Source organism: Syngnathus leptorhynchus, chromosome 6 (genome assembly GCF_054491065.1).
Source record: "Syngnathus leptorhynchus isolate UIUO chromosome 6, UIUO_Slep, whole genome shotgun sequence".
In the NCBI taxonomy this organism is placed as follows: Eukaryota; Metazoa; Chordata; class Actinopteri; order Syngnathiformes; family Syngnathidae; genus Syngnathus; species Syngnathus leptorhynchus.
In genome coordinates this window covers 1,898,096-1,925,244 of record NC_141200.1, presented here as the reverse complement: position 1 = coordinate 1,925,244, position 27,149 = coordinate 1,898,096, and the positions used below count along the sequence as shown (strand labels likewise).

The window sequence follows — 27,149 nt, the reverse complement described above, 5'->3', positions numbered from 1 at the left end:
CCCCATCGCAAGAAGCTTCCTGGACGGCTTCTGCCGAGGTTAATGTTTGTGTCACTGAATTGAATTCCATCGCCGCTGCTCCATTTAACTTACAGGCGACCGGAGTATTCACTTTGACGTTCCGTTTAATCATAGCGGCAGCGGCAGCTATCTTTGTTGCATATAAATACCATCTGTGACTTTCAGTTTTAACCATAAGATCTCATTCATGGTGGAATTATAAACCGTTTGGGTTTTAAAAGTGATGTTGCTCCTATGGGGAATAATAGAAGTTGAAAGAATGTTTGAGATTCAGTCTATCACTGTAAAAAAAACAAAAAACTGTAGGTAGAAAGTAAACTCAAATCCGTTTTAGGCTAAAACAAATTTTGCCGATGGTGTAGTCTGTTGTGATTGGTCATTTTATTCCTTTCGTATGCACATTTAGGAGCACTTCAGATATTCATGGCAAAATCATCCCGCAGCCCCAAAACTCACGCAGGCCTTCACATTTCAAAACAGGCCTGACTGACAACGACGCCTTTGTGCAGCCTTCACAGTGAAAAGAAGCCTGACGGAGCCTTTGTTGTTTACACGGCAACAGGGATGAATAAAGCACATATACGCCTTTTGAATATTTGATGGAGCCACATTCCCCTATTTGACATTTACTGTATCCATTTTGAGGGAGGAAAAAAAATGAATTGAAATGGCCGTACAGTGTCCCGGTCAACATGTCTGCGTCACACTATCAGATCACTCAGAATCATTTAAAACTTGACTTACATGCGAAAATAACTCGAATCAAGCAGCAATTTAAATTCTACGTCCAGCTGTTTATTGCCACTCGCCGTCAACTGTTAAGTTCAATCCAAGGCAAATAGAATGACATAATGCAGCCACTACTATTGAACACAAGCGGTTGAGCAACACACGTAGACAAATAATGGAACAATGCACACGGGCTATTTTTTCATCGAAACCTTTTTTGATGGGGGTCATTAATTCCGTTTTGGGTTATAAGTGTGGTCATAGGACTAACTGAACTCATATCTCGAGGTATGAAACAATAACATTAGTCAAGTTCCATTTTGTCCCGATATTTAAATCGATTGCTCTCAGCCGATCGACCCTCGTTCCTCTGAAGCTTATCAGGAAGTCGTCCCCCGACTTAGCCAAGCGTCTGATGTGTGGCTTTCCCCCGTGGGACTTCTCTGGTGAGCTTGTAATTGCCTCAAAAGTTCCTTTTGCCCGTTTCAAATCACGTGGGGCGTCACTTCCCATCAGCAATCACAAGACTCGATCATAACGCGCTCAGCTAGCTGGAAAATAGCGAAATCTAAATTCCCCATTTGGAAAGGCAAACAAAACTGCAGCGCACGCCGCATGCGTTCTCGGGGAAAATGAGAGGCGGACAAGCTAATTAAGCTGCAGTGTTGCGGAATGTGACTGAAACTTGTACCATTAGATGAAATCATTGTTGGGTAGATGTAATTTTTCCAAGCCTGGTGTTTGACTGACAGCGTTATTGCTCGCTGTGTGATTGACAAATTGGTGGTGGCATCTCACCAAAAATTGCTTGTCGTTCCCAGCGTCGGGCCGTCCAAACTCTTGACGGCTGCCATTACGCTATTAAACAGGTCAGCTTCTGCGCTATGAAAATTCATTGGCCGAGATAAAATAACAGCAATATTATTTTGAGATCAAAATGCAATGCTTTTAGTGTCATTAGAATTCGTAAAAAAATGTTTCAGTACAGGGGTGACCAAACTTGCTCCTTTTTTTTTATTCGCATCAGCAAATTGGGCACGACAAACCCTGCCTAGTAACAAAGTTTCCGTCTTATACTTGGAATCTGCACTTTTTCTGGATCTGTGCCACTGTTTTGTTTTCTTCTGCCCTTTCTTAAGTATCAAGGAAATTGTTTTTTTCTGCAATCCTACTCGCCCTCACTCCCAAAATATCAATAGAAGGTAAGAAGTGCGCCTCAATATATTCAAATGCAGGATGATTGTTCCCACCGGCCAGAAGGGGTCCAAATGCACATAAGCAGAATCCTTCCAAAAAAAAAAAAGAAAAGGACGTGCAATTACTCAGCACGGATTTGCACGCTTCGCCAGGCCTCCTTTGACCTCCATCTCGAGCGCTTTAAGCCGGGGCCCCTGAGAAACGATTTGGCGACAACACTCACCGGCTTGATCGTCACGGGACGAAGCCGCACATTTGAAAATCATCACTTCCGTCATGGCCTTGCAGGAAAAGAAATAATCATAACAGACATTCCCCAGAACGGCTACCATTTAATACCAAACTTAGCCTGGAGTGTGTTTATATTTTAAAAAGTCACATCTGTATCAAATAGCCTGCGGGTAAAATGGCCGACTGAATAAAAGCAATCCTCGCCTAAAGAAAAAAATATAAAAATAACATAAGCTTGCTTTCCTGAAATGTGCAGACGGTGTCGATAATAAGAGTTGATGAACGTGCGCGCGGCTCTTTTGTATAATTCATGCAAGCATGGAAAACAATTCAAGCATGGATCCCGCGGGGTCTTGCTCTTCTACAACCTTACTCACATTGTTAGCCCAAAACAATGACTGCTCCTGTTACATTGCGACACGCATATCACACGCGTGTATGTGCGCGTGTCGGATTTTAAGCGAGCAATCCACACAGCCTCCCTGCTCGCATTCATCCATCGTGACCTCATTTCCCAAGTACATTTCCCCTTCCACTCAATATTTCATAAGAAATGTAAGGAAGTGTGTGGCTTCGGCATCACTGTTTCTTATTGCGATCCAAGTTTCGGCATCTTCTTATCACGCTGATCACTTTTTTTATTTTTGACATGGCTGGAAGAAAACATTTGTGCTAGCTAAGCGTCTCCCTCACGCTGAATGTCGACAAAGAGCGCCACAAAAGATGTCATGTGGAGGAATGTACTCGGTGGAACATGTTTAATGTTTCAGAAAGATGAGCGAGCAAAGAGAGCCTGCAAGAGATCTCAGACAGGTTCCCGCTTCTCTGTCGGTAAAAGGAGGCGTTGACAGCCGAATTGAACTTCCACGGTTGTCGTTTTGTCACAGTTTGACTGCGTTCTTTTTCCCGTGTGCTCCTCATCAGTGTTTTTCCGTTAGCTGCTCCTCTCCTCCAATCAACCGTTCCCACCTGATCAGTTCACCCGAGTACAGGACAACTTTTAATCTGACGCGCGAGACCGCGATCGATCCGGCGCCTCTCGCGTCGATTGATCCGATCGGGCTCGGAACTCTCGGGAGACACTTAAACCCGGATGTCTTCGCTCGTGGCGGAAACGCATCGCCGTAACACGGACACACCAAAAGTACGCACAATTAAATGTCACAAAATGTCAGCTTTGTTCAATTGATGGAACAGACAAAAAGCATAATTCACAGGTAATTGATTCAGGGTTTTTTTTTTTTTTTTTACCAGCCAAGTCTAATAATCAACCTCTATTTGAATAAAACATTATGAACTAGCACAAAAACTTGACGAGAGGTGGGGGGGGGGGGGGGGTGTGGCACAAATACATTTCCTCATCTCATAATGACTGACCCGAGGGAGGAACTAATGGAAGCTAATGTACCATGGTCAAACTATCACGATGATAAAACCTTTACATTTCCACACAAGCCTTGTTTGAACATGCTTAGTCATGCAAATACACTTCAGTGGTAACAGAATAGTTTGATGCCATAGTGAACATACATCAATGTCCACTTTGGGCTGGGAAAAAAAAAGCAAAAGTGCACAAAATGGATTTCACTCAGAAGGTAAGTTGAGCCCAGCGCTAACAGGAAGTGTGTGGCCCTCGGGAGGAATGACGATTGAAGGAGAGGAGACATACAGTCAGATAAACAAGCACTATGGAGAATCCACACCAGCTCGCTCCCTCCCTCCCCCTCCCTCCCTCCCTCTTTTCCCCACCCTCCCTCCCTCGCTCTCTCTCTCTCTCGCTCTCCCGTGTGTTGTTTCATCTCACTCTGTCTTTCGCTCTCTCTTAACTCAGCCGCCGCCGCGCTCCGACAGATGAGGGAGACACCGCCGCCGAGGAGGAAAGTCGGGGGCGTGAAGAGTGCATCGGCTTCCTCATCCGGCCGCCTTTCCCTCACGAGCAGCTCGTCAAGTTGGCCCGGGAGGAAGATGAAGAGGATCCGCGGGTGAGGGAAGAGACGCAACAGGGTGGGCGACAAGCTGGGAAGTGAACCTCCTCGCTTCTTCATGCTCCAGCAAGGTCAGCTTGCGCATCACCCAACACTTCACACTGGTGATTTCGGGCTCGGGAGTGATTATCCAAACACACCGTCAGTCACTTTTAATTATGAACACAAGTTGGACTTTCACTTTTGACTTTTTGCCGTCTGAAAGTGCATCGAGGCGCTCAGGTGGAGTGTTTTTTTTTTGTGTTTTTTTCTTCGGGCATAACTCGGAGGTTAACAAGCACAATTGGCAGGTAGGCGGTGTCTCTGGTGTGGTGACTTGGAAACAGGCGTGTGGGAGATGCTTGGTTGGATTTAGGCAAGAAAACGGTGGTGGGGGTGGGGGGGTGTTAAGGAGGCAGGAGATTCCCTTTGTTCAGTCACATCAAAAAAAAAGAAGCTCGCTCCTCGGTGAGATATTCTTGCCCAGGGGCGGCCGCTGTCATTTTTTATGATTCGGCGTGACTGGGAACAATGTTGCAGACTACGATATTGCTGGCATGTCTACCAAGATGCCCGTAATGTGCCTTCATCCACGCACTCCCTGGATGATGAGCTCATATTATTTTGTGCTTCTTCTAAAGGCGCTGAGGCCCTTTTATGGCTTTAAATGGCCGGTGCTGGGCAGAATCTCCAAATTTGTCACTTTTCAGGAAATTGTTCAAGAGCTATTAACGTTGCGTTGTCAAAGAGAGCGAGATATTTTTAACACCTTTGATTAGTCAATAATTTGTAAAAAAAAAAAAAAAAAAAAAGAACAGACTCAAATACATTTGTGGAGAAGATATGGAATTGACCAAATTTGTTCAGGGAAGAGTTCCATCTGATAATGATGAAATTATATTTTTTGTTAATTTTTGAACTAGTTAATAATCATCATTTAATATTTGTGTATTATAATAACAGCTAAACAAACGCATGTATCTTCAAAATTTACAACTGACATAAACATCCCCACCCCAAAACAACAAAAAAAATGTTTAGATTCCGAATGAAAAGAAAAACAATCAATAGAAATGTGCATGCATTTTTAAAAGATACATCATCGCAAATCAATATATCGAATTTGTATTATGGCTTCGGTCATCAAAACTTATTTCTTGCGGCGTTCTCCACTTGGATCAAATCCAGGACAGCATAGTGGTAAAGTGTTTAGCACGTCTGCCTCACATTTCCGACGAGTGACGTTTGGGATTCTCCCTGTGCTTGCGTTGCTTTTCAGGCACACGTACTTCCTTAGCTTCAAACAAAGTCATTGAACGGACGGCGTGCATGCGCGGTGGCACAGGATGACCCGTCAATGTTGCCGTTTTTATTCAAGATTCAAGAAGAATTGTTCTTAAAAAGCAGCTCTGCAGTCATTTATTGTCCCGCCGCTTCTTTTGTGATTGTTGGGCTGGTAGCCGTTGAGCATGTGGAGTCATTACGGCGTGTTTAGACACCAAAAGAAGAATTATTGCGTAAGACGTGCACAATGCGCTACATTTGTGTGTCTGCGTCGAGCCGTTGTGTTTATACAAAGACCTCTAAAAGTAAAAAAAAAAACGAACACTAAACACGCTCACGTGTTATCGGCTCATCGGCGGGAGCGACTGAACACGTACGAGGTCACGCGGGTCGTGTTTGGCCATCAGTCATCAGCGGAGGCGAGCGTGTGTTGTGTCACCTTGTCTCGCTCATACATGAGTGCGTGTCACGTGAGCGCTCAAAGAGAACCTAGGAGAACATCTTGTATGCTGTACTGTATATTTAATTCCATCATTTGATGTGGTGAATTCGATACGGCGCCAATTATGGTAAGTACGTTTCTATTTAGAAAGACAGCCTCACAAAGTGCTTTACGTGCTCGAAGTGCATAGTCGTAAACATTATACAGTAAATAAAAGAAAAAAAAAAAAAGAAGCTAAAACGGGTTAAGTCCGTATTCGAATGGCAGCAAAAGCGGTTATTCGCTTATTTTACAAGGCAGCGATGAAAAGCCCAAACATGAGGGAGAATCTCAATTAAGATGTCTTTGTGTTACTTCTTACAGTTGCCGTTACTTAAACGGTATGATGCACATTGATGAATGCTCGTATGTGTAAAAGTTAGCGTATCGCTTATTTACATTTGCAGTTCCTCGTCTGCTGCCTTAAAACGTTGACCAGATATATTGATAAGATAAAAAAAAAAAAAAATCAACAATTGACACTTAATCAAGTCTTCAGTGTGCAAGTAGTGAAGTGTTGCCATATGCACATAATAAATCTGGAAAAAAAAATATTTTCTCCAACACTTTTAGGATTGACTTCCAACTGTGCAGCGCCGCCCTATTGGTGCAATATCAAAATTGCAGTCAAAAATAACAACTTAGACACAGGTCGAATAAAAAAACGCTTCGCCTATAAATTGCACGTACTGGAAAGCCAGCAAACCGTATTGTACGTGCTCAGATTTTTTTTCCCTCCCAAATTATTCATTCATACCTCGTTCGCTCAAAGGAATACGAATCAAATGCAGAAGCAACTACAGTATGTCACCATGAGATGAATACAGTCCAGGATTCACTTATTAACAGTCCTTTGTGACAACCCTAATGCTAATGTAGCCTCTGGATGAAAATGGATCTGACAGCACTGCTGTACTCTACACACACACACACGCACACACACACACACTAACACACGCATGCATGCGGGAAAGCAGAACGAGAGAGGCGTCGTGACCGGTGCCTCGGCAGAAGCTATCAAGGTGAACATTTAGAGTGAAGAGCACTTCACATTGGTGCTGATGAAAGACAATCATCACGTGGCTGAATGTCAAAACCGCGCCGTGCTCGTATTTAACGCCATCTTACAGATCATCCACCCCCCCAAAAAAAGGTGTGAGAATTATTCGGAGAAAGAATCATACTTCCAAGTATTCTCTTTGCAATTAAATGACCTTGTTTCAACACGGCCGAGCCCGAGGCTGCGAGCTAAACCGCTTGGCGACGAAACGCACAAGCCGACAAAGAAATAAAAAAAAAGAAGACGTCAACGTCAGCCTCCCGCCAGTCCCGCGAATGAAGACAAACGAAAGTTGCTACATTTGGAAACGCTAAGTCCATCAGCTTTGAGAGCTTTTCTAGTTTCGCTAACTTTTAACTCGTCTCGGGAATCTCACGCCATTCACGATGGCGAGCCCGTGAACATCTCGTCACCTAATTGTGTGAACTCGCAGGGACAAAGCGGCCACGTGGCATCTCCCTCCCGCCCGCTATCGGGCTGATTGATGAATTATCATCTTCCACCGTATCAAACTCAACGGCAGCTGTTGTCATCCAGCGTTCACGCTTTACACTAAAACGGCGCCCGTTCACTTCCTCGTGGCGTTTATTTGGCTTCCTGCCAGAGTTCAACCCTTGCATCCCGCTCACGCGTTAATGAATCGATGACCACTTGGCCGAGCCCAATGAGAAAAAAAGTGTGTGACAGCTCCAGGGATGACTGATGACACCTTTGATGCGACTTTTCTTTCCGCCCATTAGATCTCATCTAGCCAAGACAATCACACACACACAATTCTATTTTCCAGACGAAAAGACGACTCCCAGTTCCAGTGTCCACTTCATCTTGTCTCATGTGGTGCCCGCTACTTTATTAGCAAAAGTATGATGTCTTTTTTGGACGGCAAAGACACATAAGCATTATTGATCCGCTTGTCGCTAGGCAGAATAGAAACGAGAATCCTAACGAACAATGTAAAAAGGAAGACGGGGAAAGCATAATCGTCAATCGACACAACAACGATGACGACGGCGTCTTTCCCTACACGGCTACACCTCTCCAAAGTTCCTAGCCGAGAAAAGGATCAAATATCTATAAGACATCAAGTCAGCGCATATTTACACACACTCGCTCTTTGTGTGTTTACGTGGACGGCTGCGAGCGTTCTTTGCGTGTCGCTTTGCTTGATACGCGCGGAGAATAATTAAAAAATCAACAAGCTGTTCTGCCCGTCGGCGATGTTTGAATAGCAGCGCCTTGCGTGTGTGTGTGTGTTTGTGTGTGTGTGTGTGTGTGTGTGTGTGTGTGTGTGTGTGTGTGTGTGTGTGTGTGTGTGTGTGTGTGCGTAAAAAAAAAAAAAACGGATTTAGATTCTTTTGTCGTATTGACCCAGCGGAAAGAGAAATCACGCATGAAGAAGCATTTGAAAGCAATACGCTGGGAAATCATATGCTGAGCAAATATTTATGAGTCGAGCTGTCGACCGGTCGTTCATGACATCAATTATGAAGCATTGTTTGAGAAGCCAGCCTTTCTCCACCTAATTGTGACGCCGCGGGGTTTTTTCCCGAGGCCGTATCGACGTGTCGGCGTGTAAATGTTGCGTGACGCGGCGGGCCTTACTTCACCGTTAACTGGCCCGCGGGCTCAACCTGTGTTTAACCTCCTATCGAGTGACCCCCCCCCGCCGGGACCCCTCCTACATCATTGTTAGAGGTGGAAACGGAAATGCCCGCTACTTTCTCACAGCCGTTACGATTCTTGCAATTCTCAGTGTTTATTCAAGTAAATATTGTATTTTCTTTGTTTGACTCGACACACCAAACATCCAATTGGAGGGTTTGACTTTATATTGGGCCGATTGTTCACCTCGCCAGAATGATTCAACAGCGGCTTTCCTCTTTCCTGCTAATTAGCACGCTCCATTTTGTCTCACTTGCTCCAAGACCTGATTAATCTGCAATTAATTTGGCTAATTTAGCGCTGTAAAGGAAAAAAAAAAAAAAAGAAGCTTTCTAATCGGCACAATAATAAACATTGTTCAATTAAAAACTGACATGAATTAACATTTTTCTAAAGGTAGATTTTTCTTTTTGAACCTTGTCTCCAGATTAAAACACAGCAGAGGAAATCGGAACAAATCCCCTCAAAGGTCCCCACTCTATATAAAGCCATTGATCTAAGCGACCCTCCCGCTAGAGGTGGCGAAGAAAGAACCTCTTCCCCCGCGGGGGGTCGCCACGCGAGGGGTTAAGCGTCCGTGTCAGACTCTGGCTCCTGATTAAAGAGCCAGACGTGTCACTGCTTTAGTCGCCGCAAATCACTTCTTTTTTTCGGCCTGAGGAGAGGAGCGTGTCGGTCAAACCGGCTTTGTGAACTGGAGGAACAAGCTGAACGTTTGGCCTTCTTTTGTAAAGTTGTTTTTTTTTTATCCTTCCCCCTTGCTGAATTACAAGGTGATAGAACTCACGGCGCTGCTTCCGACAAGAAAGATAGACGAATAACAAAGCGGGTTTGTTTGCGACAGATGGCGCTTTTGTGTCTTTATTTCTCTCCGAAGGCTCGGCCCGCTGTGCTAAGTACACCATGTAGCGGGAATTCCCTTTTACCCAGGTTGTAAAGCAGCTCGTCATGTGCGGCCTATAGTGCCGGGATTCCCAAACTGTCCAAAAAACACATTAACTCTCTTATCGTGTTATCGGTTTGTCACTCTCGGTCGGCGTCAAAGTACACACAAAACGTAAAACACACTCATAAATAGGCCTTGGCGAATTCCGTTTAGCTTAATGCTAACAAACAATGTAAAACAGCATAGACGGGCTAACGAAGAGTGCTGTGGTGTTATAACTCTTCAAATCGGCGAACCTGAACATAAATGGTGGAGCAACACATGTGGATAGATAGTTTGGCCATTTCTTGGCTTTCTTCAAAGTTGTTGAGCCACTTTTCATTTGTTTTTTCAACTCCACGGTAGGCCAGACTGAGCTGTCGCCCCCTGTAAATGCCGACTCGTCGGTCCAATACATAATGTGCAATATGTGCGCAAAGATAACAGCATTTCTTAAACGCTCAGTCATTCCTGAGTCATTATGACCTGAAATCATTTCCAATCCACCATGCAATGCCAGCCATAATCCTTCCCTGCAGAAATGACTAATAATAAAGCCTTTTGCAGATTATTAGTCAAACTGCAGGTTGCTGCCATTGTTAATTGGCATCGTAAAACTCAATTCACAGTCTGAGAAATGCGCTTTTTTTTTTTTTTACGAGTTGTCGACGCACAGGAAGTTATCATGTGCCAAAAACCAGCCGGCGAGAGTTCACTCACCGGCGGGTCAAAAGCGGAACAGCCTGCGTAACGATGAAAACCATGGCAGGTGGAGCAGCACTTCCCGTAATTATTATCATAAAAATAATATCGACTGGACGCATCTGTAAGCGCCGCCTCGGAATTTTCTCGGGCCAGGTTGTATAACGGGCGGCCAAAAGGATATTACGAATGTTCCCGGTCGGTTTGTTCCGAAAGTAGCGGGGGGTCCTTGCGTCACAGCGGCGAGGTCGCGCGGCCTCGATGCCGAGGCAAAGCGAGTCGTAGCCGCTTTTATTGCTTTCTCGCTAGCGTGTTGCGTTGATCACGTGACCTCCCGTCTTAAACGTTTTAAAGCCAGCTCGGTCTCCCCCTGAAGTCTTCAAATTTTGGAAGGTGTTAATGGTTCCTATGGCAACGTTGGATTTGCGGGACAGGATTGATCTGTTAAGATTTTTCACTTTTTTTTGGAGTATTTATATTCTCAGCGTTAAGTGTTGCTGCGTCACCGTGTGTTGCGTAACAAATTGATTGTGTTGGCTACAGGGGGACAATAACAAAGATGATAAAGCCCCTCTGTTGTTGCCGTTCTGTTTCCTCACGTCATAAAAATTATTATTATTTTTTTTAATTCCCAGCAGGCTGTTACTTTGGTACTATTTTAAATCCAGGGTCAGGCGGATGTCAATGGAGGAAGGCTTCCAAGAGAGATACCGCGCAAGGCCCGCCCGCCCGGCCGGCCGGGGTGTTAAAGTGAATCCGAGCAAATAATGGCCACTTGTGCCCGTGAGATAACGAGCGGGTGGGCTTGTCTGTATGCATCATAGGTGACGATAGACCGCGGGTAGACAAAAACAGCTGACTTGAACTCAAATTTGGCCTCGCAAATGGAGTCGAAACCGATGAATTCCACAACCTGGCCCTGTGAACGTTTTGGTGTGGAATGGTAGCACAATTATCGAGGCTTTTTTCATTTGAGTCCAACAAAGCACGTCTGTATTCTCATGAATCATCACGGCGTGACCCCCCGAGTGGGTGAGAGCCGCACGTCGGGACTCTCTGTGATTTGTATCCACGCCGGCTGCATAACTTGCTCAATTTAAGCTTGCTTACTATTAAGCCAAGTTGTGCAGATTTATGATTAATAAACGCCTCTGCAAAAAAGACGCCGAGCGATTGTCCCCACAATGCTTCCTCCCGCGTCTGCCGCTATAATTACACTTTCACGATGTGACATGGGATTGAATCGGCAGAAAACGTAGAACCCGCCCCTCCGGCAATCCCCCCCCTCCCCCACCCGCTATGCATTTCAAATGCTGATTTGAATGGAAATAAGGTGCTGCAGGGAGAGAAGGTAGTTTCTGACCGGAAAAGATCTAAACAACTGTCGCCGGAGCAGATTGGAACAGTTGGATATCACGCTCCACTTTTTGATTCAAATTTCCTGAGATTGATTTTTCAAGTGCAAGGATAAGGCAAATCATGGAAATAGGAATCATCGTTTCAGGGATGGTGCATGTGCACTTTTCGGCACTGTGCTTATGGAGAAAGAAAGAAACTTTTGCCTAGACTGAGATGTGGAAATATTTTGCTGTGCCGAAAGATATTTACATTATTTGGATGAGAATATCAAACTCATGAAATTTGGCGACATGTGCTTTTTTTGGGGGTATATTCCAAAAACTGTACCGCCCATTTTTTTTTTCATTTATTATCCCAAAAAATGAAAAGTTTTTCCCTAATATTCTCAGTTGTAGAAACTCACATTCCCGAAAAGCCACCCTTCCTGAATTCATAGAATAAGATCACTTTGTGTTGCTAATTCCCCCCCCTTTCACAATAAACATCCATTTTTTAAACGGCCTTGGCCTCTGACGGCGCTTGCCAGACAAAATCAAAAGAGCGAGGAAGCCGACTGGCTTCCATCACCGCGACGGCTCTCAGCAGGTACAAATACAGCCGGCAGATGCGAGTTTTATTAGCATCCGTAAAGCTAACAAACCATTAGCGGCGTGAAAGCAAAACAGGCCACCCGTGCAGTGAGGTGTCTACGGCGCACAATAAGCCAAGCCATTTATGCAGCCTCGTTGGCACTATGGCAACCCCCGTTTTGTTGCCCCCCCGTCCCCTCCGTTGTCTTTTTTTTTCCCCTCCTTCTTTTACACCTCTGGTTTTACTACACCGCTAATTAATTGATGTTACACTCACTCCTCGTATCTGGCGTGACGTAAATGTCTCCCAGGCAACATCAAGCCACCAGACCAAAACAATCTGCCGCCTCTGGTCTTTATTTAGAATATTTGATGTGGAAAATTTATTCAGCCGACCAATCGTATAAATCTCGCTGTCGGGGCCTGCGTGTTGTAAAATATACCGAAGCTAATCGTGAAAGAAAAAAAAGCAACTTTGCGAATTTAATTACTTTCATAATATGATGCACTGTAACGTGTGACTGACAGGTGTGACCACATTGAGAACGGCGAGACAACTTTTGCTGGAGAGTGATTCATATTTTTATGGCTGCCGTAAAATCTGGAGAAATTTATATCTCGGTGATTGATCATGACAATGATTACTTCTTCCGGGTGCTTGTTACATTTTAGATTTGACTTTATTCCACATCTTAATCAATATTTCACATTCAATGAAATGATCATTCAATCTTAACACGGCCTCGCTATTCCGATCCGCCTGACTTTGGTACTCGAAGTCTCAGCTCAGTTCCCGCTCGTGTGACTCTAAACGGTTGTCCGTATCGATTTGTCCCCCGAGATGGCCCGGCAACCAGTCGAGTGCGAAGCGCGCTTTTTTTTCGCCCCCGCGACCTTGAGTAGAAGCGCTTTTGAAAATGGATGACTGGCCATCGATTATTGCTTCGTCGCCGTGTCGTCGTTTGAATATCCTGTCGGCGCCGAGAGTGCTTTCCACTCTGCTGCACCAAGTTCGTCCTGAAGAATGACATCATGCCTGTCAATGTCCCTTGGGTGAGCTCATATCCTAACGGAACACCGCCAGGATGTTTAACGCCCTCCACTTTCTTTTAACGATTCCATGTTGAGGAAGACTGTTTAGTGTCGGAATATGAGCTCAAGACAGGATTCCCATTTCCAAATCACATGCTAGCAAGAATAACATTAAGTTGAAATGTGTTCATTTGTTGGTGAAGGATGACAGGACTGAACCATTTTTGTTTCCAGGGTAGGGGGGGGGGCATCGTAAGCTTTTGACCCATTCTCATTAAAAAAAAATTCTACAAATCACACTGGATTACCTTTTAGACAAAATTGCGTGAATACTATTTTGTTGCCGGAATGGACTACACTGCCCCCCCCTCCCTCTCGTTATTCTGCTTGGCCCTCAGTGGAATAAGTTTGGACATATCTGATTTAAGTCTTTTATAGCTCCGGCGTGGTCCATGATAAAAACGCTTATCATGGAGTTCCGATTATCGTCGCGCGCGATGAAGATTTTCTTCTTCACCCTCCGAGGCTTGTTTGCCGAGTGCTGAGTTTAACAAGCTCCCGGCGTGTAAAACAAAAGCATTTATTTGTCTGTATTGGTCACTTGTGCCGCCACCGAGAAAAATGAAGTGAGCAATTACCGCCGGTGGCGCCGAGCCGCTTAAAGAGCGCACCAATCGCGGCAAGGCGGGGAGGTTTGATTAAGGAAACATTCGGGGATGACAAAAGGGCTTGTGTTGTACATTCTCGTGCGGGTTGAAATATCAAGTCCAAGGTCTGACAAGAGATTCCTTTGCTTTCTACAAATGATTATTAATTCATCGCAGCCAGCCTTTTAGATTTGTCACTCGCACCTTTATTATTGATCAAAAGCACAGAGGAAAAAATATCAGACATTTTGGTGCAACATTTCATCCTTCTAACTTGGAAAATAAATTTACAAGCACAAACATGACCCTGCCTTGTTATTTCAGTTTTGGTTAATTTACGGTGGAAACATTTCCCGCCTACTGCAGACTAAAAAAAGGGGCTCGAGTCTTTTCGATTTCTAATCCTGTTTCTAGTCTGTCGTTCTGCACGGAGCGAGATATAGCAAGCAAACACCAAAATGATCCATTTCAGATGCTGATTTCACATTTTATCCTCCAAAATGCTGCAATTACTCGAAAAGTGGCTTCCTGGATATTTTCTTTGACTCGTTTTGAAATTAGAACGGATGAACAGACAGAGAGGGAAAGAGTGGGGGAAAAAAATATCTCTGTCTCCCGGGACATCAGCTGGCTTTTAGAAGAGGGAACAGCTCGTCCAATCTAGCGTGCTTTTTAAATATAAGCCGGGCAGCCCGATGTGTGTTTGCGTCCATGTGTATTGAAGCTTTCCTGTTCTTTTTGATAAGTGAGAGCTAGCGCAGGTCGAACTTTAATTTCCTTCACCGCGCTCAATTAATTACGTACATTTTTCATTAGCGTTCCAAGTCATGCGGAGCCACATTTCACGTTGTGCTAGCTGCTGTGTGAGTCTTTAAATAATGACTGATTGGCGCTTCTACTCCCCCCCCGCCCCGATAGGACGTCATGAAAATATAAATACAGTCGTCGTGCCTTGAGATCGGAATTCAAGTACGAGCTCTCAGAACTGAGCAGCCGCCATTCTTTCAATTCTTGAGTCTCAATCTTTTGACATGCAAACGTGACCGTTGCTTCCTTATCCCTTTGACCGCCAGCCAAGTCTGTAAAAAAAATGAACACCAAAAAAAAAAATAGAAACTGGCCTTGGTGACCTCCTAAAAATATTCCCTCAGAGAATCTTTTTAACTTCCTGTCTTTGCTCTCATCACTTGTAACCTCCCCCCCTCCTCCGTGCGATGGTGGTGCTCCAAAACAAACAAGTTTACCCGTCGGCCTCCGCGTGGAGTTTTTCTCAGGGTGACGAAAATGCGGCGAGTGTTGATGCAAAAGTTGACGGCCGGAAATCAAAATCTGTGCTCTCCTTAATTAGTCACAACAAAATCTTACACTAACTAGCGTGCACATGGAAGAAGGAAGCATTTATCGCTTTAGCCGTGCGCAGCTCTGCTTACCTGTCAGCTTTGATTTAATAGCAGGGTGTCTCTCAGCGGGGTCGGCATTATGTAAATTGTATTACATAACATTTTCAGATGTAGCCAGATCACCCAAAAAGAGTTTAGAACAAATTGTGGTCACTTAAAGCGACGCAGAAAGATTTTAGAAACAAATTGCGGTCACAGCATGCGCTCGATTGTGGAGAAAGAGCAAAGAGAATATCCCACTCTCCTTTTTGTGTGCATATCCTCTTCCCATCAGGGTTCCTGACTTCCAGCAGCATCATCATCATCATCATCAAGCATGTGAGAGGAGCTCTCAGCATGCACGGGACGACCAGGTCCAGCTCAAGCTAAAGCAGCTGCCCGAGACCCCCCCACCACCACCACCACCACCCAAGCCAGCCAGCCTCCGTCCTCCTTTTCCACATGAGCGCGAGAAGATGACTATCACCAGTCGGCAGTCCTTGAATGTCCTGACGGTCATCTTCCTGTTGCTGTCCACTGCAGGTCTACACTTTTGAAGATACTCAATTTTTAGTGGCACTAATGCCAGATGTCATGGCCCAAAAAAATGTTTGTACGGGCGTTTTTTTTTTAAATTATTATTATATTATTATTATTATATTTTTTTTTTTATAACCGTTTTCGCACTTTACAGCCTGTTCAGAAATCAAGCAGGTAGGTTACATAACAGCCTTTGTCCACTGAAGCAACCAATTTGACACCTTCCTTTAATCCTTATTAGACTTTATTGTCATTTTTTTGCCAGCTCAGCCCACTTTTTATGCGGCAGGATTTATGAGACGCAAAGCTGCAAATGAGTCCGGTTACATCGTCCGTAACACGAAGGTGGAAGCCAATGTTTGATGTTGCTGCATCTAACCCCGCCGCTCTCTTGGCTTTTCTTTCATTGTCCTCGTCGGGTCTGAAGATGGTTGAACCTAAAAGCGATGTCCTTCTTTTTTTTTTTTTTTTTTAAATGCTGATCTATTATCGTCTGCACTTAACCTTCATCTCATTTCTCGGCTTCTTTTTGAGCTCAGGCGATCAAAGCAAACACAAACGTCGATTGATCTGAGCAGAAAGGAGACATTTGATGCTTTTTTTTTTTTTTCTTTTCTCGCCTCCGCCGCAGCACTTTCAGCTCACTACCGAGTGTGCGAGCCCTATTCGGATCACAAGGGGCGCTACCACTTTGGCTTTCACTGCCCCCGGCTGTCGGACAACAAGACGTACATGTTCTGCTGCCACCACAACAACACGGCCTTCAAGTACTGCTGCAATGACACCGAGTTCCAGGTGCTCATGCAGATCAACCTCACCACCTCCTCCCATGGCTATTCACACAAGTGAGTCAGAGTCATTCATCTGTGAGCTACCTTTTTGAGGCAGGAAAAAAAATATTGAAAATATAATAATACAATATATAAAAATAATATTGAAAAAATAAATATATATATATATATATAAATGTCATGTTAATATATTATAATATAAACTTGGAATACTCTAGTGCTGGATTTTGGAAACGCCTTTGATTCTTCCACCAAAGTCATTTCATATTCATTCCGCACTGTGTAAATGAGAAGTCCTCAGAGGTTATTTTGTTTCCTGTCTTGTCTCGGAGCGAGCAGGATCGAGAAAAAAAAAAAAAAAATTTGAAAGACCTGTATCCAAACAAGGACAAGGGCTGGATTTTGGAATATGAAGCGTAACGTATTGTTGCAGATGTGTTTAGCACGGCAGGGGCAAAAGCAATTTATTTTCCAGCGGCCTTAGCGGATGTACGCAGTCCTTCAGAGAAACGTTTTCATTCAAATGAAACTGCTCTTGTGTCTAAGCAGGAATGTCCTTCATACTTTCAATTTCTTTGACGCCATTCGAGCCTCATTGTCGATTCCTACGTGATTGAGCGACAAAGTCCGTTCGTTCCTCCTGGCTGAAAGCATCCGAACGTCGTTCCCGCCATTCTTCTTTCTATGCCGTGTTGATCATGGAATAACATTCGCTTCCGTCGCAAGGTCAAGATCGATCGAGTGGGATCGATGTCTTTGCGTCTTTTTGTCTACTTGCCCTCACCTTGACTTCAACACAAGCCTTGCATTAAGCAAGCTTTGTGTGGAGTTTGCCAAAAAGACTTTCTGGGTCATTTGATTTTAAGGCCGCGACGATGAATCGAATAGCTCCGAAAACTCAATCGTGCGCCTCGTAGCTCGGCAGGGCTAGCGCTACCTTCCAGAAGCTAACGCCCATTGCAGCTCTGCTTACCGTTTGACTTTCACCTGATCGCTGGAGAAATTCAAAATGGCTCGCTGACAGAAATAGGCGTATGAGTTACCAAAGATTTACTGCCATGTTCAATTTCACACTCGATGGGTGGCGCCGGGCTATCCGGCTATTTGTATACAAGTCGTTAAAATGTCACTTTTGCCCAATACGCCCCATTAAACAGGCAGCGTCAATGTGTCCATCTGTGCGCAGTAATTACACGGCCCTGGTGGGAGTGTGGATCTACGGCTTTTTCGTCATGGTGCTGCTGGCCCTGGACTTCCTCTACTACTCGGCCGTCAATTACGAGCTGTGCCGGGTCTACTTGGAGAAATGGGGCCTGGGGGGTCGCTGGCTGAAAAAAGCCCGCAGTCAGTGGCAACGCTCCACGTTGGACGAGAGCCCGAGCCAGGCTCAGCCCGCCGCGCCCGGCCTCTACCAACCCCGACACAGCCTCCGAGGGGAGAGCCACAGCCCCACGCTGCTGCCCTACAACACGTCCAGCGCATGGTCAGTCGTTTTTCAATATTCCGATCTGTGCTTAAAAATAGCTTCCCGAAAGATAACCCGTTTGGACGTTATTGATGAGGGAAAAAAATGACTAACATGCTATCTGACATCAGTTTGTTTTTTTTCTTCTCGTATCTGTCGGTGGCCTCGCATTGTTAGCACATCCGAGATGATTTACAACGTGAACTAAGAACCGCGGGAGGGATCCGGTCGTATCCTTTCGAGAGCTTCGGCGCCGGAAGCGATGCAATCATACCGTTTGCGTCCCGCGCGTTCCATTTCTCATTCACTTTGCCGCACGTCGGTCCGTTTCAGCCGCGCCTCTCGGGCCGTCATCATTTCTCGTAGCCGCTTTTGACAAATGACTTCCACGGCCGCGCAAGGAGAGACGCTTAACTAAGAGAGAAGACGTCCGCGGGGTCTCCTCATTAGGCAGCGGCTCAGCTCAGGGCGACGGCGCTCATCAATCCTTCCGACCCGCCGAGGCAGCTTTAAGGCTATAAAAAGTGGACGGTGGCAAAGTGGGCCAAAGGAAGCAGCCTGCGCTAAGCTAACATACGTTGTTGACAGCTTCTCGACAATAAGCTGCTCTAATGAAAATAAAAAAAACGGCTTGCCCTTTAGAGACAAGGCCGTATTGACAAAAGAGTATCAAAAAAGTCGCGACATTAATTGTTCCAACTCTTACTTAGTTCAAATCTGGTGCTAAGTACAGTCATAGGTGGAGTTCATTTTATATGGACTTAATGTGTGGAGACCGTTACTGTGGTATGTACGCTGGATAGTGACTCCAACGTTTAACGCCTTTTTCTCACTAACTTTGCGCAGTGGCAGTATCGTAGCCTATGAGGTTTATCCGAGGTGCGATTATTGCTAGTTGAAAACTTTACCCAATACCCCGCCTTGACGATTTGAAATATAGTCGGCTATGGCAATTTTTGACGGTCTCTACGGAGACTAATACTCCTGTTAACAAAACATTATAGCCTAACCATTGTTATCATGCTTGGGCCATGTCTTGGGAAAATGACGACATCCCACGTTCGCGTAGCGTCACTCATGCAATCCTTAATTACAGTCCCACATTGCATTGCATCTGTTATGTTTGCTTATTGTGCTCAAGTATTTGGTAGAAATATGAGCAGATGTTTCATTGTCAGCGTTGGAGTTTCCATTGAAACAGGTAAAATGCACGTTTTGTGGATGAATCAAAAGCCCATAATGCATTGCGTTGTAGTACTCCTTAATATTCACAAGATATCGAACGTCAACGTGTTTCGAGGCGTGTTACCAAAAATGGAGGTGTTTTGTGTGCTTGTCGAATTTTGATCATGTGGAATTTGCGGAGATTGTTTTCTGTTATTGTGTATATATGCATACCGTCACTGTGGAACGTATGCGGGTTGGTGACTTGATTGTCCGAATCAAACTATCGTCAGCTTTGCGCAGTGGCAGTATCGTAGCCTATGAGGTTTATCCGAGGCGCGATTATTGCTAGTTGAAAACTTTACCCAATACCCCGCCTTGACGACTTGAAATATAGTCGGCTATGGCAATTTTTGACGGTCTCTACGGAGACTAATTACTCTGTTGAAAACAACCACTACCTGACAATGATAAAATGCTTAAGGTCCTACTTTGATTTTGTTCAATTAGAAAAAAAGCCATTGCTCCAAAAGGCAAAGCTTTCAGTGATCTATTGTTATAAAAGTGAATTACTTTGAAACCAATTCATAAGCAAATTGTTTGCTCCCCCCAAAAGTTTCTTAATTTTTTCCACTCTTTTTTGAAACGATGTACCTTGACACTTTAAAGCACTGTAGTTTGATCTAGTCAAATGAGATGTACTATGGCCACATGTATCGAGAATTGAAAGAAAGTGAAATTTATAAAATTGTTAATCTTGAGACCGTCATTGTGGATCATAGGCTGGTTCATGACGTGTTTATGTGAAATCCAGATGTGTCATCTTTGCGCAGCGGCATTATCGTAGCCTATGAGGTCTAACCGAGGCGCGATCATTGCTAGTTGAAAACTTTACCCAATACCCTGCCTTGATGACTTGAAATAGTCAGCTATGGCAATTTTTGACTGTCTCAATAGAGACTACCTAACTCTGTTAACAGAAATCTGACTAAAAGTAGCAAACCTTTTACTGTTAACTTGAGATGTGAAATAAATCACAATAACTCACAATTTGATTTCACCAAAGTTGAGTTGTTTACTTTAATTTTTTCAAAAGCATCTGTAGTTCAATAAAGCACCAAACTAGGTGACGATCTAAATTACTTGTGAAAAGCTAAGGTTCCACCGAGATTTGAACTCGGATCGCTGGATTCAGAGTCCAGAGTGCTAACCATTACACCATGGAACCATGTGAGCAACCCACTGCAGGAGAATGTTCCGAACGCTCTGCTCATGTTATTTAATTTTTTTTTCAAAAGGATCTGTATTTCAATAACCCACCAAAGTAGGTGACGATCTAAATTACTTTTGAAAACCTAAGGTTCCACCGAGATTTGAACTCGGATCGCTGGATTCAGAGTCCAGAGTGCTAACCATTACACCATGGAACCATGTGAGCAACCCAGTGCAGGAAAATCTTCCGAACGCTCTGCTCATGTTATTTAATTTTTTTCAAAACATCTGTATTTCAATAACCCACCAAACTAGGTGACGATCTAAATTACTTTTGAAAACCTAAGGTTCCACCGAGATTTGAACTCGAATCGCTGGATTCAAAGTCCAGAGTGCTAACCATTACACCATGGAACCATGTGACAGGCCATTGCAGGAAAATGTTCCGAACGCTCTACTCATGTTAAATGCGATAATTTAATCACCGGTGTCATCCAAGACAAGGTAATTGTAATCCCGTGGTTGAGGTGACTCTTAATTGTTCCAAGTTCCAACATCTGACTGTAAGCCTGTATGGCAATTTTTGACAGGCTCAATGGAGACTACCTAATTCTGTTAACAGAAATGTGAATAAAGGTTTGATACTTTTTACTGTTAAATAACTATAACTTAATAATAATAACTATAATAATAAATAAATCACAATCACTGGCCAAAGTTGAGTAATTAACTTAATTTTTTTCAAAAGCATCTGTAATTCAATAACGCACCAAACTACGTGACAATCTAAACCACTGTTGAAAAGCTAAGGTTCCACCGGGATTTGAACTCGGATCGCTGGATTCAGAGTCCAGAGTGCTAACCATTACACCATGGAACCATGTGAGCAACACACTGCAGAAAAATGTTCCGAACGCTCAGCTCATGTTAATTTATCTAATTAATTTATTTATTTATATAATAATTAATTTATCTGTATTTCAATAACTAACCAAACTAGGTGACAAACTAGATTACTTTTGAATAGCTAAGGTTCCACCGAGATTTGAACTCGGATCGCTGGATTCAGAGTCCAGAGTGCTAACCATTACACCATGGAACCATGTGAGTAAATCATTGCAGGAAAATGTTCCGAACGCTCTTCTCATATTATTAATTTTTCTCAAAAGCATCTGTATTTCAATAACCCACCAAACTAGGTGACTATCTAAACCACTGTTGAAAAGCTAAGGTTCCACCGAGATTTGAACTCGGATCACTGGATTCAGAGTCCAGAGTGCTAACCATTACACCATGGAACCATGTGACAACCCATTGCAAGAAAATGTTCCGAACGCTCTACTCATGTTAAATGCGATAAAACCGGTGTCATCCAAGACAAGGTAATTGTAATCCCGTGGTTGAGGTGACTCTTAATTGTTCCAAGTTCCAACATCTGACTGTAAGCCTGTATGGCAATTTTTGACAGGCTCAATGGAGACTACCTAATTCTGTTAACAGAAATGTGATTAAAGGTTTGATACTTCTTACTGTTAAATAACTATAACATAATAATAATACCTATAATAGTAAATAAATCACAATCACTGGCCGAAGTTGAGTTATTTACTTAATTTTTTTCAAAAGCATCTGTATTTCAATAACCCTCCAAACTAGGTGACAATCTAAAGTACTTTTGAAAGGTTAAGGTTCCACCGAGATTTGAACTCGGATCACTGGATTCAAAGTCCAGAGTGCTAACCATTACACCATGGAACCATGTGAGCAAAGCACTGCAGGAAAATGTTCCGAACGCTCTGCTCATGTTATTTGCTTAACATCTTTTAAAAGCATCTGTATTTCAATAACCCACCAAACTAGGTGACGATCTAAATTACTTTTGAAAAGCTAAGGTTCCACCGAGATTTGAACTCGGATCGCTGGATTCAGAGTCCAGAGTGCTAACCATTACACCATGGAACCATGTGAGCAATCCACTGCAGGAAAATGTTCCGAACGGTCTGCTCATGTTATTTAATATTTTTTTTTCAAAAGCATGTATTCAATACCCCACCAAACTAGGTGACGATCTAAATTACTTTTGAAAAGCTAAGGTTCCACCGAGATTTGAACTCTGATCGCTGGATTCAGAGTCCAGAGTGCTAACCATTACACCATGGAACCATGTGAGCAACCCACTGCAGGAAAATGTTCCGAACGCTCTGCTCATGTTATTTAATTTTTTTTTCAAAAGCATCTGTATTTCAATAACCCACCAAACTAGGTGACGATCGAAAGTACTTTTGAAAAGCTAAGGTTCCACCGAGATTTGAACTCGGATCACTGGATTCAAAGTCCAGAGTGCTAACCATTACACCATGGAACCATGTGAGCAACTCACTGCAGGAAAATGTTCCGAACACTCTGCTCATGTTATTTAATTTTTTTTCAAAAGCATCTGTATTTCAATAACCCACCAAACTAGGTGACGATCTAAATTACTTTTGAAAAGCTAAGGTTCCACCGAGATTTGAACTCGGATCGCTGGATTCAGAGTCCAGAGTGCTAACCATTACACCATGGAACCATGTGAGCAAACACTGCAGGAAAATGTTCCGAACGCTCTACTCATGTTATTTAATTTTTTTCAAAAGCATCAGTAGTTCAATAACCCACCAAACTAGGTGACGATCTAAATTACTTTTGAAAAGCTAAGGTTCCACCGAGATTTGAACTCGGATCGCTGGATTCAGAGTCCAGAGTGCTAACCATTACACCATGGAACCATGTGAGAAATTTATTGCAGGAAAATGTTCCTAACGCTCTACTCATGTTACAAATATATATAATTTCATCATCGGTGTCATCCAAGGCAAAGTAATTGTAATCCCGTGGTTGAGGTGACTCTTAATTGTTCCAAGTTCCAACATCTGACTATAAGGAGTGCTGAGCGGTAAGGAGACTAGTGTTGTGTTGACTGTTGCTTGTTACGAGAATCAGCTTTATTGACTTTGCTGACAATTTTTGACAGTCTCCACGGAGACTACTTATGTTGTTCAAGGCAATGTGTTTATTTCATATTCTATGGTATTGAGTCGTCTATATAAACATTTTTTTTTTTTTTACTTGACTTCAGTTGATAGATTAAGGCACATATTTAGCATTGTTCAGCCTTGTGAAAGTATCGCATGAGTCACGTCTCTTTTCCCTCCCCGATTCATCTTCAAAGCGTCCCTCTATATTTCATTCGGCTCGCTCGCTTGCGTTATTAACACCCAAAATAATGAAAATGATGATGTAATCATGTGAATGGAGAGCCAGGCGCCAAGACCTCGCCAAAGCGCGGCCACGTGGTGCCAGTTAATTAACGCCATGATGCAGCCTGGAAAGACAAGTCGAGACGTTCTCCAAATCGATCCCTTCTGGCTTTGCCGCGAGCACGCCGATTTGAATTTTTCGCATCTTTAATTGGATGTTGTCACACACAGAGAGTGCTGCATTACTATGTCACTAACTTTCACTCCTTTCTTTGCCAAAACTTTAGGTTGTGTGATTCAATGCAACATCAAAATGTGGATAATCTGGGTCTCACACAAAGCAGATTGTATGGAACATTTGTCATTTTTATCTGGTTCCATGGTGTAATGGTCAGCACTCTGGACTCTGAATCCAGCGATCCGAGTTCAAATCTCGGTGGGACCTGGACTGTCTTTGACACAGTTGCCAAAAAGTTAAAATATATAACTCACCTTTGGTGAGTTTCCAAAAATGAAACCGTTATGTGTGTGACACATTTAAGCTAAATGTGGAATTTGTTTTGGAACCTCCTAACGTTGCTGCTTGAGCTTAAATGTGTCGAAACCGTCACTGTGCATCGTGTGGCGAATGGTGACTTGATTGTTGTTGTCATCCCTTAAGCATTTTTGCACTGTGGCAGTATCGTAGCCTCTGAGGCTAGTTCGAGGCATGATCTTTGCTAATTGTAAACTTTACCCAATACCCCGCCTTGTTGTCTTAAAAATATAGACAGTGATGGCAAATTTTGATTTGGCCTCCTTTGTTGTAATGAAACATTCCCAGAGAGATTTCAAGATGATTTCTGCAGAGCATTGAAAGATCCCAATTTTTCTCCAGACATTTAAAGAGGAAGAACTTTAGTAGCTGTAGATGACGGCAATAGTAAATTAAACAAAAGATTTAAATGATCAAAAATGAGACGGATGAAAAATTGTCACCCCTTGCATCGTTTCAGTTGCCCATCCCAACTCTAAGTGTTTTCCTCTTTGGACAGAGCAGAAAAGTAGCGGACCGTTCCCCAAAGGCGACCCGGAGGAGGCGACCCACCTTAAAGACGCTCTGCATCCACACTTACATTGGCAGCCTCCAGGAAGTCTTTGGCAGGGACGCCCTCTTCCCCCTCTGATGAGCACAAGCCAGCCGTGGACTAACAAGCCAGCTGAGCGGCGGCGCCACGGCCAAGCTGAGCTGAGCGAGCGAGGATGACGCCGTCACATTCGCAGGTTCCCGATCGGAAATGTTTCTCAGACTGTGTCACTTTGGGTTGCGTAGCTGTTAGACACGGTTTGCCATTTTATTTCTGTGATAGTCACACAATGAGCGGCGACCCCTCCAGAATATGTGATCGGTCGGGTCCATGCCGAGCATCTCACGCCGCTATGTTTCGTTTCCCGCTGGGACACGGCAACGTCGTTTCGATGGAGACGTGGCGCTTTTCCTGCTGTAGCTCTAAAAATATCAGTCGATTTTCACGTGTGGTCGGTGTTTGTTATTGTTTTAGAGCATTTCCTACAGTGAGAGCAAAGGGTCTGCAAACAAGTAAAACCTCAGAGGAACTCATTAAAAAAAATACTGTTCAATCTGTTCATAATAAATTACAATAGTAAACAATTCCATCACATTCCTCAACGACATTTTTGAGAAAGGTTATCTCAACTGAAGCATTAGAGGAGCAATCAGGGACCCCCCAAAGCAATCCATTTGGAGCCTAGTTGTCATGGTAACCTCCATCAACAACCACTCCTTGAGCAATACAATGCACGTTATACCATTGAGGAGTTTAAATACACCCACATTAGTCAAATTCAACATCAAAAGTTAATTATCAGCAATAATGTACAGCCAAGTGAAGGATGACAAGGTATCACGGTGCAAAGAAGTGACAATTTAGTAGGATTTTGTTCAAAGTTCGCTCTGCATTCCTGACTTTTTTCATAAATGTTGTGACAACAATCTGTCCCCATGCAAAATGCAGTCAAATCATTCCAGACTTCTCAGTAAGAATTTTGAAAATATAGATACATTTTGTGGAGATTTTTTGTTTTGTTTTGGAGAGCAAAATTAAAAAAATTTTGCTGGTTTTTTGTATAGAATTTAAATGAAACCGAAAATTTTATAGTTGTTAGATAAACATAAAATGTCATTATATTTACAGTTTTTGGGAGGAATTGAAAAACTGTTTTTTTCTGTTCTGGTAGGGATAGACTAAAGATTGTAAATGAATTCTCAAAATTATTATTTGTTTTCCAAAATGTTTCTAAATGGAAACAAAATGCTCACAAATATAGACTTTGCATATAAAAATGAAAAACTAACAGTTATTCTTTTCTTAGTTCCAATTTAAAAAATTAAATTCTAGGACCCGTCGCCTCGATTCAACCTTTTTCCAGAAAACTGAACATTTCCAGTCACCCAATTATCAGCAAGAAAATAAAAAAATTGTCTTGGCATCTTGACAGTTAAAAATGACTTTGGCATAGATGCCATTTGACTAACAATGTTGTTTCTTGACTTGTACACACCAATAATAATCCTAATAACGCATCCGCAATCCTCCACGGTTACTAAAGTAGGTCACGCTGTGTCACCATGGCAACAACAGAGATGCCGGATGACACTAAGGTTGTCGTTCTAAAACTTGAACGACTACACGCGGCTTCCTGGAGTTATCTGCAATAATATCAGTGTTTGTCGGTCGGGATGTTAGCGGCGAGTTGAGTCCCGTCGGAGGGGCTAACGTTTAATTGGCTGCCCTGCGCCGCACGCTTTCACAGCCACGCCAACACATTTAAACACACGGGAGGAATAATTGGCCTGCGGATCAGCGGTGCTTTTAATTCACGCTCCCTTGCTCTTCTGCCTGCGCAGCTGCCGCCTCTGTTCCCGGCTCATTCGGGGTAACTTTTTTTTTGCTGGGATTTTAATGAATTGCCAGAAGATTCCTGAAGTAGGCAAAAAGATTGTGTTCTCTCTGGGATATAATGTAGAGTGTATCATCGCTTTCCTTTCTCCCATTTTGTTGTTTTTTTGTGACCCCCCGCCGTGATGTGACGCTCCCTGCAAACTAAAGAGAGGGTCGTCATGGTAACCGTTGCCTTACAGTTGAATAGCCACCTGTACACATACTTTTTGCCAGAGTGGTAAGTGTGCGTTTCGTCCACCGTGTTGACGACTAGCTAGACTGTCGCGTGCCGTTCTCAGTTGATTGCACTTGTTGACTTTGTATCGTCACAACAGGGACAAATAAAGTTTTATCTTTTACACCGTGTTCAGGTGTCCACTATTATTAACAGAAGACAATTAAGTTTTCATCTTGTGGTATTTCTCACTGATAGAATTTGTCTGTTCCCGATTTTCTTTCTAACTATGTATTCATCAAATTTATATTGATTTTTCCCTCCCCCTCAAATATTTTAAATATTTTTCAGTGTTACACTTTTGATCGTTTCAATACTATTT

At 43.4% G+C, this 27,149-nt stretch overlaps 1 protein-coding gene and 17 non-coding genes across 19 annotated transcripts in view; 6 read left to right on the top strand and 12 right to left on the bottom strand.

The window, feature by feature from the left end:
• shisal1b (shisa like 1b) overlaps positions 1 to 26,952 on the top strand; it is a 50,386-nt gene extending 23,434 nt beyond the window's left edge. The window contains exons 4-8 of one of the 2 annotated variants that reach the window (XM_085915139.1): positions 4,010 to 4,234; positions 15,538 to 15,785; positions 16,414 to 16,627; positions 17,760 to 18,056; positions 24,690 to 26,952. In XM_085915139.1, the coding sequence (XP_085771265.1) occupies positions 15,719 to 15,785; positions 16,414 to 16,627; positions 17,760 to 18,056; position 24,690 (579 nt within the window). In that variant the 5' untranslated portion in view covers positions 4,010 to 4,234; positions 15,538 to 15,718 and the 3' untranslated portion in view covers positions 24,691 to 26,952. Of the gene's footprint in view, positions 1 to 4,009; positions 4,235 to 15,537; positions 15,786 to 16,413; positions 16,628 to 17,759; positions 18,057 to 24,684 lie in introns of both variants that reach the window. The other variant, XM_085915138.1, reaches the window with a different exon arrangement.
• Positions 18,873 to 19,013, top strand: LOC147055188 (U4 spliceosomal RNA). Its single transcript, XR_015066570.1, has one exon. It is a non-coding gene; the product is annotated as a U4 spliceosomal RNA (small nuclear RNA).
• Positions 19,494 to 19,634, top strand: LOC147055187 (U4 spliceosomal RNA). Its single transcript, XR_015066566.1, has one exon. It is a non-coding gene; the product is annotated as a U4 spliceosomal RNA (small nuclear RNA).
• On the top strand, positions 20,024 to 20,162 carry LOC147055186 (U4 spliceosomal RNA). Its single transcript, XR_015066569.1, has one exon. It is a non-coding gene; the product is annotated as a U4 spliceosomal RNA (small nuclear RNA).
• On the bottom strand, positions 20,359 to 20,430 carry trnaq-cug (transfer RNA glutamine (anticodon CUG)). The gene has a single exon. It is a non-coding gene; the product is annotated as a tRNA-Gln (tRNA).
• Positions 20,561 to 20,632, bottom strand: trnaq-cug (transfer RNA glutamine (anticodon CUG)). The gene has a single exon. It is a non-coding gene; the product is annotated as a tRNA-Gln (tRNA).
• Positions 20,760 to 20,831, bottom strand: trnaq-uug (transfer RNA glutamine (anticodon UUG)). Its single transcript has one exon. It is a non-coding gene; the product is annotated as a tRNA-Gln (tRNA).
• Positions 21,223 to 21,294, bottom strand: trnaq-cug (transfer RNA glutamine (anticodon CUG)). The gene has a single exon. It is a non-coding gene; the product is annotated as a tRNA-Gln (tRNA).
• trnaq-cug (transfer RNA glutamine (anticodon CUG)) lies at positions 21,445 to 21,516 on the bottom strand. The gene has a single exon. It is a non-coding gene; the product is annotated as a tRNA-Gln (tRNA).
• trnaq-cug (transfer RNA glutamine (anticodon CUG)) lies at positions 21,644 to 21,715 on the bottom strand. Its single transcript has one exon. It is a non-coding gene; the product is annotated as a tRNA-Gln (tRNA).
• Positions 22,101 to 22,172, bottom strand: trnaq-uug (transfer RNA glutamine (anticodon UUG)). The gene has a single exon. It is a non-coding gene; the product is annotated as a tRNA-Gln (tRNA).
• trnaq-cug (transfer RNA glutamine (anticodon CUG)) lies at positions 22,305 to 22,376 on the bottom strand. The gene has a single exon. It is a non-coding gene; the product is annotated as a tRNA-Gln (tRNA).
• Positions 22,506 to 22,577, bottom strand: trnaq-cug (transfer RNA glutamine (anticodon CUG)). Its single transcript has one exon. It is a non-coding gene; the product is annotated as a tRNA-Gln (tRNA).
• Positions 22,708 to 22,779, bottom strand: trnaq-uug (transfer RNA glutamine (anticodon UUG)). The gene has a single exon. It is a non-coding gene; the product is annotated as a tRNA-Gln (tRNA).
• trnaq-cug (transfer RNA glutamine (anticodon CUG)) lies at positions 22,909 to 22,980 on the bottom strand. The gene has a single exon. It is a non-coding gene; the product is annotated as a tRNA-Gln (tRNA).
• trnaq-cug (transfer RNA glutamine (anticodon CUG)) lies at positions 23,108 to 23,179 on the bottom strand. The gene has a single exon. It is a non-coding gene; the product is annotated as a tRNA-Gln (tRNA).
• On the top strand, positions 24,024 to 24,095 carry trnaq-cug (transfer RNA glutamine (anticodon CUG)). The gene has a single exon. It is a non-coding gene; the product is annotated as a tRNA-Gln (tRNA).
• On the top strand, positions 24,313 to 24,455 carry LOC147055172 (U4 spliceosomal RNA). Its single transcript, XR_015066574.1, has one exon. It is a non-coding gene; the product is annotated as a U4 spliceosomal RNA (small nuclear RNA).
• Positions 26,953 to 27,149: the final 197 nt, after the last annotated feature.